General features: G+C 39.1%; 1 protein-coding gene across 1 annotated transcript; it reads left to right on the top strand.

The window, feature by feature from the left end:
- Nucleotides 1–8,105: 8,105 nt before the first annotated feature.
- LOC126495462 (60S ribosomal protein L27a-like) lies at nt 8,106–8,450 on the top strand. The gene has a single exon (XM_050133044.1). It carries the CDS (start codon nt 8,106–8,108, stop codon nt 8,448–8,450), a length of 345 nt encoding a protein of 114 aa, XP_049989001.1.
- The last annotated feature ends 1,894 nt before the right edge of the window (nt 8,451–10,344 follow it).

A 10,344-nucleotide genomic window follows, 5' to 3' on the forward strand; every position in this document is an offset into this window, starting at 1 on the left:
CTTTTATATAGTATATCTCTAAAATAAAGTTCAATATCATCTCAATATGGAGGAACTATGAATAAAATTCTGCAACTTATAACTATATTTTTGTTGGTTGATCTGGAATCCAGTATGTCATCTTTTAAAGTGTGAAGTAATAAAGAAACATCGATTTTGTTTTTGTTAACTTGATGTGGAATTCCCCTCTGTATGCTGTGGATATTATTAGTTAATAAAGGAACTGCTTTGAGCCTATAGCAGAGCTACAGGGGAATATACCTAGGTGGAGAAAACTAAACTGAATGCTAGGAGAAAGAAAGGTGAAGCTAAAGAAATGCTATGTAGCCCCATCAGAGACAGATGCCAGAATTTTAGCTGGTAAGCAACAGTCACGTGACCATACACAGATGAATTGAAATGGCTAAAGTAATATGCAGGATTTAGCCAATAAGAAGCTAGAGGTAAGGGGCCAAGCGGTGATTTAAATAATATAGTTTTTATGTGATTATTTAGGGTCTAGGCAGCCAGAAACCAACAAGCGGCCTCCTTACAATATTAACTAGAACTTTAAACTGCACTTTGGTTTTTTTTTTAAAAACCTGCATATATGGTTATTTTCATTTATTTTCCTTAGTAAATAATGAAAATGCAGTAGTGTTAACATTTCAGCATGTGACAAGAACAAACAAAATTTTATACACTTTTTCTATGACCTTGCAATGCTGTGTTTTCCCACATCAACACATTAAGCACATAAATACATTACTAATTAGTTGGACTTTTATGCTTCTTTTGTAGAATATCTTGAACAAACATGCTTTTCTCTGTATGGTAATCACATTTTGGAGTTCCAAATATGAAGGACTCCATGTACATATTTGTTATATAATATTATAGAAATTGTGGCAACTTTAATACAAAATTGACAGCAGAACATTCAATCACAATCATGTATAGCATCAAGGAAGAGCTATGCATTTCTCCTAAATGTTTTCCAAAGCTAATACAATAAAAGGTAGACCCAAGCTGATGGCTCATTGCAGCTTGTTAAAATTTTGAATAGGCTAGTTCAAGAATGTCTCCAGGTCAGGTGGTAGAAACTTTAGAGCAGGCTGTTTCAAGGATACAGATCAGTATAGTCCCACTAAGGAAGGCTCCTGCTCTCTCTGGTTCCATGCTTCGTGAATTGTAAGGATCCTCCCTGCCACAAGCTCTTGACCATGTTCGGCCTTGCTGAAGTTCCAAAGCAGAGCAACTACACAAGCGTGGTGAAACTTCTAAAGCTAGGAAACAAACTTCTCTTCCTTACTATAATCTATTATGTCAGGCACTTTGCACAATGACAGAAGGCAGACGTCAAACAGATGTGAGAGAAAGCCTCCAAGATGGTAACATGGAAAACTTGAATTCTGTGGGAAGAGACTGAACGTAGTAGAGTCCACTTTGTCTTGAACAGAGCATGTACCAAGAACAAGGGAACTAAAATGTGGTCCAAGAGGGTAAACATCTTCCTTCTGTGCACTAATACACTCTGGATAAACAGATAAGCCACAGAAATATTAAGCATCTGAGTGGCAGGAACCTTGTATTGTTTGTCTGTTCATTTGTGAAACTCTTGGCAAATGACTATGAAATAAAGAAAAACTGAGCCACTCCAAGGGTATGTGTGTAGATTCTTTGTCTCACTGTTTTATTATTATTATTATTATCATTATTACTACAAATTTTCACCTCCTCCCCTCCTCCCATTTACCTCCTCCTCGCCACATTCCCCATTATTATTATTATTATTCCTACAAATTTTCACCTCCTCCCCTCCTCCCATCTCCCTCCTCCTCACCACATTCCCCCTCCCCTCTCTCTCCAGTCCAAAAAGCAGTCAGGGTTCCCTGCCCTGTGGGAAGTCCAAGGTCCTCCCCTCTCCATCTACATCTAGGAAGGTGAACATCCAAACAGACTAGGCTCCCACAAAGCCAGTACATGCAGTAGGATCAAAACCCAGTGCCATTGTTCTTGGCTTCTCAGTCAGTTCTCCGTGTCAGCCACATTCAGAGAATCCGGTTTGATCACATGCTTCATCAGTTCCAGTCCACATGGCCTTGGTAAGTTCCCATTAGATCAGCCCCACTGTCACAGTGGATGTGCACACCCCTCGAGGCCCTGACCTCCTTGCTCATGTTCTCTCTCCTTCAGCTCCCCATTTGGACCTTGGGAGCTCAGTCCAGTGCTGCAATATGGGTTTCTGACTCTATCTCCATCCATTGCCAGATGAAGGTTCTTTGGTGATATGCAAGATATTCATCAGAGTTTTCTATAGTATAGCATCAGTTCAGGCTTCCTCTCCTCAGTTGCTCAAGGAACATGCTGGGGACATCTCCTTGGACACTGGGGAACCCCTCTAGAGTCCAGTCAACCCTCAAGTGGCTCCCTTAATTAAGATATATACTTCCCTGCTCCCATATCCACCCCTCCTCCATCCCAACTGTCCCATACCCCCATGCTCTCCCCATCCTCCTCTTCTCACTTTTCTCTCCCCATCACTCCTTACCACCATCCCACCCCCAACCCCAAGCTCTCAGTTTTTGCCTGGAAATCTTGTATAATTCCAATATCCAAGAGGATAACTACATGTGTTTTTTTTTGGGGGGGGTACATCTTCCTATTTAACTTCTCTAGGATCATGAATTATAGGCTCAATGTCCTTTATTTATGGCTAGAATCTACTAATGAGTTAGTATAAACCATATTCATATTTTTGGGTCTGTGTTACCACACTCATGATAGTGTTCTCTATTTCCATCCATTTGCATGCAAAATTCAAGCTGTCATTTTTTTTTTACAGCTGAGTAGTACACTAAAGCGTATATACTCCACACTTTGTTTATCCATTCTTCCATTGAGGGGCATCTAGATTGTTTCCAGGTTCTGGTTATTACAAATAATGCTGCTATGAACATAGTTGAACAAATGCTTTTGTCATATGATAGGGCATCTCTTGGGTATATTCCCAGGAGTGGTATTGCTGGATCCTGGGGTAGGTTGATCCCGAATTTCCTTTAGAAACCGCCACACTGCTTTCCAAAGTGGTTGCACAAGATTGCATTCCCACCAGCAATGGATGAGGGTTCCCCTTACTCCACATCCTCTAGAACAAAGGCTATCATCTGTGCTTTTGATTTTAGCCATTCTGACATGTGTGAGATGATATTTCAAAGTTGTTTTGATTTGCATTTCCCTGATCACTAAGGAGGTTGAGCATGACCTTAAGTGTCTTTTGGCCATTTCAACTTCTTCTGTTGAGAATTCTCTGTTCAGTTCAGTGCCCCATTTTTTTAATTGGGTTAATTAACTTTTTAAAGTCTAGTTTCTTGAGTTCTTTATATATTTTGGAGATCAGACCTTTGTCTGTTGCGTGGTTGGTGAAGATCTTCTCCCAATCAGTAGGTTGCCTTTTTGTCTTAATGCCAGTGTCCTTTGCTTTACAGAAGCTTCTCAGTTTCAGGAGGTCCCATTTATTCAATGTTGCCCTTACTGTCTGTGCTACAGGAGTTATACATAGGAAGTAATCTCCTGTGCCCGTATGTTGTAGACTATTTCCCACTTTCTCTTCTATCAGGTTCAATGTGTTCAGATGGATATTGAGGTCTTTGATCCATTTGGACTTGAGTTTTTTGCATGGTGATAGATATGGATCTATTTTCATTCTTCTACATGTTGACAACCAGTTCTGCCAGCACCATTTGTTGAAGACGCTTTTTTCTTCCATTGTATACTTTTAGCTCCTTTGTCAAAAATCAGATGTTCATAAATTTGTGGGATAATATCCGGATCTTCTATTTGATTCCATTGATCTACTTCTCTGTTTTTATGCCAGTACCAAGGTGTTTTCAATACTGTAGCTCTGTAATGGAGTTTGAAGTCAGGGATGTTAATGCCTCCAGAAGTTCTTTTATTATATAGGGTTGTTTTGGCTATCCTGGGTTTTTTGTTTTTCCAAATAAAGTTGATTATTGTTCTCTCAAGGTCTGTGAAGAATTTTGTTGGGATTTCGATGGGGATTGTGTTGAATTTATAGATTATCTTTGGTAGAATTGCCATTTTTACTATGCTGATCCTACCCATCCAAGAGCAAGGGAGATCCTTCCATTTTCTGGTGTCCTCTTCAGTTTCTTTCTTCAATGCCTTAAAGTTCTTGTCAAATAGATCTTTCACTTCCTTGGTTAGAGTTACCCAAGATACTTTATGCTATTTGTGACTATTTTAAAAGGTGAAGTTTCTCTGAATTCCCTCTCTGCTTCTCTATCCTTTGTGTGTAGGAGGGCTACTGATTTTTTTTTAGTTGATCTTGTAGCCTGCCATTTCACTGAAGTTATTTATCAGCTGTCGGAGTTCTTTGGTAGAGGTTTGGGGGTCACTAATGTACACTATCATATCATCTGCAAATAAAGAAAGTTTGACTTTTTCCTTTTAGATTAGAATCCCCTTGATCTCCTGATCATGTCCTACTGCTATTGCTAGAACTTCAAGAACTATGTTAAAGAGATATGGTGAGAGTGGACAGCATTGTCGTGTTCCTGAATTTAGTGGAATGGATTTGTGTTTCTCTCCATTTAACTTGATATTAGCTGTTGGCTTGCTGTATATTGCTTTATTATATTTAGGTATGATCCTTGTATCCCTAACCTCTCTAAAACCTTTACCATAAATGGGTGTTGAATTTTGTCAAATGCTTTTTCTGCATCCAATGAAATGATCATATGTTTTTTTTTTCAGTTTATTTATATGATGGATTACATTGATAGATTTTCATATGTTGAACCAGCCCTGCATCTCTGGGATAAAGCCTACTTCATCGTAATGGATATTTGTTTAATGTGTTCTTGGATTCTGTTTGCCAGAATTTTATTGAGAATTTTTGCATCTATGTTCATGAGTGAGATTGGTCTGTAATTCTCTTTCTTGGTTGGGTCTTTGTGTGGTTTTGGAACCAGGGTGACTGTAGCTTCGTAAAAAGAGTTTGGCAATGACTCTTCTGTTTCTGTTATGTGAAACATATTAAGGAGTATAGGTATCAGGTCTTCTTGGAAATTAAATCGTCAATCAGGTCCTGGGCTTTTTTTTTTTTTTTGGTTGCGAGGGCCCAGCCCATTGTAACTGGTAACATCTCTGGGCTGGTGGTCCTCATTTCTATAAGAAAGCAGGCTGAGCAAGCCATGATTAGCAAGCTAGTAAGCAGCACCCCTCCATGGCCTATGCACCAGCTCCTGCCTCCAGGATCCTATTCTGCTTGAGTTCCTGCCCTAGCTTCATCCAGTGCTATGGAAGTGCACCAAATAAACATATTCCTCCCAGAGATAATTTGGTCATAATGTTTCACTGAAGCAATAGAAACCCCAACTAAGACAGTTGCCCTAAGTTTCCCTCCGCACTTCTGAACAAAGCTTTACAAATGCAAACCATTGACTGTTCTCATGTTTTCAGACAAGATCTCACTGTACAGCACAAACTGGCCTTCAGTTTCATAGTTTGCATTTGCTACCCTCTAGTGCCAGGATTTATTATTGTGAGCCTCCAATCCAGGCAAGGTTATGTGGTTCTTTGTTTTTTCTTTATGAAGTGTGTTGTGTGCTGATCCTGGACCACAAATAAGGATCCAGTGAGGACTTGTGGCAGGCCACACGGAGACACTTGAGAAAACCTCTGACTGTAAGAAAATGATTGCATACCAACTTAATTTAATCTAGCAATTCAATACTGTGAACCCGAGAAAAATTTTTTTTGCTCTTTTCCTAATGCAATTTGTGTATAGTTCTGTCTGTACAAGGGTGAGCATATTTATGTGTACACAGTAGCACTTATACATGTAGGCATTCTTGTACATGTTTGTGCATGTAAAACCTAGAGGGCAACCTTGAGTTTAGTTACATAGGACCTAACAACATGTTTCTTTGAAACAAATCTCTTTTGGGGACTGAATTTTACCCATTAGGTCAGGTTGTCTTGCCAGTGAGTCCCAGGGATTCCCCTATTTTTTTCTATCCTTGACACTAGGGTTATAAGTATAAACCCTTATGGCTCAAAGAGTTTTAAAATGGACTATTTATTTAATTTGTTCAAGGATTATGTGACCTGCCACAGTGAATATGGGAGATCAAAGAACAACTTGTTTGTTTGTCCTCTCCATTCATGATGTTGGTTCCAGGGATCCACTATAAGTCATCAAGTATGACGCCAAGTACCTTTAACCACTGAGCAATCTCACTGGCTATAACATAGGGGCGTTGAAGTTTTTCTGGGGATCCAGTTCAGGCCCTAAAGCTTGCCCAGTAAGCACTTTATCTATAGAGATATCTCTCCAGCAGTCCTAATAGAGTGTCTAAAAAACAGAAATATTTTCCCTTTACTTTTCACATGTTATGAGAGTTATAACATTGTATGTTATAATGTTGTTTGCCAAACAGAGACTCAATGAGCCATTTTTAAAGAGAATTAAAGAAATGTTACCATTAAAATCATATATATTTTTACACAGTAAATTTGATATATTTTTCCTTCATTCTCATGGTATATTTCTAATTTGAGAGCATAGATTTTCTTTATTAAAAATATTCCTTTTACGTTTATATTTAAACATTTTTATAACCATTACATTTATATTTAAACATTTATATATAAACATAATTGATGGACTAATTCATTTATTTTTTTCTTTTCTTTTTTGTAGACATCTGACTATGTAGCTAAGACTCATCTGAGACAAAATGGGTAGCCCACACTGGCTTCAAAGTGCAGGCTACCTGCCTAACATTTCTGAGTGCTGAGATTGTACATATAAATCATAATACCAGATTCATTTGTAAACTTTTATAAAATTTATTTTGGATTGATATTTCTTCCAAGTCATTTATTTTAATTTATGACATTATAAAAATAATTGCATGATTTTCCAGTTCCCTTTTTTCCCTGCAAAACCTCCCATATACCTCTCTTTGCTCTTTTCAAAAATATACCTTTTTTTTCCTCATGAATAGTTGTTTGGACATGGGTGAATGTTTGTGTGAATATATACATACAAGTGTATCTCTCTGCGTGTCACACACACATACACATACATGGGGACTTCTTTGTTCATGTCTCATTTAAGGCAGTCAGCTTGGTGAGACCTTATGGGTTTAGCTTGTTACATTACAGGGAGATAAAATCTCACAGCGAACTCTCCATTTCTCTGGCTCTTAAAGTCTTTCATACCTTCCATAATTTTCCTTAAAATTTAGATGTGAGAGTAGGTTTGTTGATGTATCCATTGGGACAGGGATCCTGGCTTAGCCAAGGTTTCTATTGCTGCAACAAAACACCATAAGCGAAAGCAAGTTAAGGGGGAAAGTGTTCACTTAGCTGACACTTCCATATTGCTGTTCATCATTGAAAGAAGTCAGGATAGGAACTCAAACGTGGCAGGTACCTGCAGGCAGGAGTTGATGCCACAGCATTTGGATAGGTGCTGCTTACAGGCTTGCTTTCAATGGCCTACTCAGTGTAATTTCTTATAGAACCAGGATCACCACTGGCCCAGGGGTGGGTTTGGTGTTCTCCCATCAATCACTTATTAAGAAAATGCCTTATACCTGGGTCTTCTGGATGCATTTTTTTCCAACTGAGTTCCTTCCTTTTCAGATAACTCTACCTTGAGTCAAGTTGACATTAGCCTAGCAAGGTCAGATTCAAGACTATATACATTTTCTTTGGTTGTGTGTTTTTTTTTTTTTTTTGGGGTCTACGTCTGTTAAAAGGATTTTTCCGCATGAGATCTGAGGACTACAATTATCCAGGGGAAAAATAAACAATTGGGAAAAGTATAGATTACTTTGGTTAGAAAATAAAGTAGTTGTGGTTTCTTCTTTACAACCCATGGCTGCATTGGACCTGGGTAGCTGGCTGGGTTTCCAGTACCAGTCATAATTTCTCTCTTGTTGATGAGGTATTTAATCCAATTGGCAAGCTGTTGGTTACTGTCAAGGTATGAGTACTTAAACTGTACCTTAAGATTACCATGCCTTGCCCTCTTTCCTTTCTGCCACCGACATGCCATCAGACTGAGGAAGACCCCGAAACTCCGGGGCCACATGAGCCACGGCAATCATCACAGGATCAACTTTGACAAATATCATCCAGGTTACTTAGGGAAAGTTGGGATGAGGCATTACCACTTGAAGAGAAACCAGAGCTTCTGCCCGACTGTCAACCTGGATAAACTGTGGACGCTGTTCAGTGAGCAGACCGGGGTCAACGCTGCCAAGAACAAGACCGGAGTTGCTCCCATCATTGGTGTCGTGCGATCGGGCTACTACAAAGTTCTGGGAAAGGGAAAGCTCCCTAAGCAGCCTGTCATCGTGAAAGCCAAATTTTTCAGCAGAAGAGCTGAAGAGAAGATAAAGGGTGTTGTAGGTGCCTGTGTTCTGGTGGCTTGAAGCCACTCAGGGAGGCCAATTAAATGCTAACACTTTCCAAGTCGAAAAAAAAATTACCATGCATTGATGGTTGGCATGTTTTAGAGGATAAGACTGTTGGTTGTATCCCTCCACTGGAAGCTTGCATGTCCTTTTGGTACCATAAAAGTTTAAATTCATGACACACACACACACACACACACACACACACACAGAGCAAGAGAGAGAGCAAGAGAGAGAGAGCGAGAGCGAGCGAGAGAGAGAGAGAGAGAGAGAGAGAGAGAGAGAGAGAGAGAGGAGTGTTTTTGTGTAGATAGTTAATAGGGATTTCTCATATATTTTCGAAAAATCCTTACTACTCTTTACCTTCCTTTTTTATATTTATTCCGCCCCTCCCCAGTAATTAGAGACTCCTTTTTCCATTTCCCTGATCAGATTACTTATATCCTGATACTCCACACTCCATAGCTCCCCCATCACCCAACTCTGGCAACGGTAGCTTTTTACTTCCTTGGTGTCTTCCATTAATTAATATGACTACAAAATAAAAAAATATAGCCCTTGACTTTTTCAAACTTATGTTGATGCTGTTGTAGGCTAGTGTGGCTTCAAATTCTGATCTTCCTTACTGGTATTTCAAGTTTGGCCCACCATACCTATGCAAGTTGTGCTTTAGTAGGTCTTCTAAATGTTTCTGATTTATAGTATACACTATGAAGTTTGGGCCATACTTGCATCTGTGATCTCTTCAAATACTTTTGGCAATTTTCCAGCACACAGCATTGCTAGATATTGCAGATTGTACTGGTAATACTAGTTACTTGACTGAGAAAGATTCTTACCGTCTTCAACTGCTTCTACTGCCTCAAGATTTTATACGAGATTATTTCCTTCTTGGTCTACAAGTATTCTCTGCAATTCTATATTTACACAGCCATTAGCTTAGGTACTTGCACAATAGAGAGATGGTGGAATGATCAAGGGCTCTTGGTGCTCTTTAGGAGTATTAGAGTTTCATTCTTAGCACTCGGATCAGAATGCTCACACCTGCTTCCAACTGTACTGGAGTTCAGCAGCCCTCTTCTGGCCTCTTTGAGCCAGACATATGTCCTAAACATGCATTCAGACACAAACACAAAAACTTAGAAAAAATACTAATAAATATTATAGGCATTAAATGTTTATTTTCTTTAAAATATTGTAGTGACATTTCACTTTTATTTATTTTATTTTTATTATTATTTTTATTGAGCTCTACATTTTTCTCTGCTCCCCTCTCTACCTCTCGACTCCCCTTCAACCTTCTCCCAAAGACCCCATGGTCCCAATTTATTCAGAAGATCTTGTCTTTTTCTATTTCCCGTGTAGATTAGGTCTATATATGTGTCTCTTAGGGACTTCATTGTTGTCTATGTTCTCCGGGATTGTGGTTTGTGGGCTGGTTTTCTTGGCCTTATGTTTAAAACCACTTATGAGTAAGTACATGTGATAATTTTCTTTCTGGGTTACCACACTCAAATGATGTTTTGGTGTAGGACAATTCTATATTCTGTCAATAATATTTAAATAAATGCTGATTTGCCATTAGCCAGGAAGGATGTATAAATGGGACAACCAGACAGGAAGTAGAGGCGGGGCAAGGAGAATAGAATAATTCTGGGAAGCAGGAAGCTTCCTCAGGAGTCCTGCCCAGATCACAGAAGAAGCAAGATGTGATGTGCCTCACAGAAAAAGGTACTGAGCCATGTGTCTAAGGTAGAAAAGAATAATGGGTTAATATAAGTGATAAGAGCAAATAAGAAGCCTGAGTTAATTGGTCAATCAGCTTATAATTAATATAAACCTCTGTGTGAATGTCTTTGGGGTTACCTGCTGTGGGAACTGAGCAGGACAGAAACTCCAACAAGCAGGACCA

The sequence above is a fragment of the Alexandromys fortis genome, unplaced genomic scaffold (genome assembly GCF_014885135.2).
Source record: "Alexandromys fortis isolate MF-2015 unplaced genomic scaffold, M_Fortis_MF-2015_v1.1 scaffold_495, whole genome shotgun sequence".
Classification (NCBI taxonomy): domain Eukaryota; kingdom Metazoa; phylum Chordata; class Mammalia; order Rodentia; family Cricetidae; genus Alexandromys; species Alexandromys fortis.

Bases quoted from the DNA above. Each gene is read 5' to 3' on its own strand.
- LOC126495462 (XM_050133044.1), top strand. From the start codon at position 8,106: ATGAGCCACGGCAATCATCACAGGATCAACTTTGACAAATATCATCCA.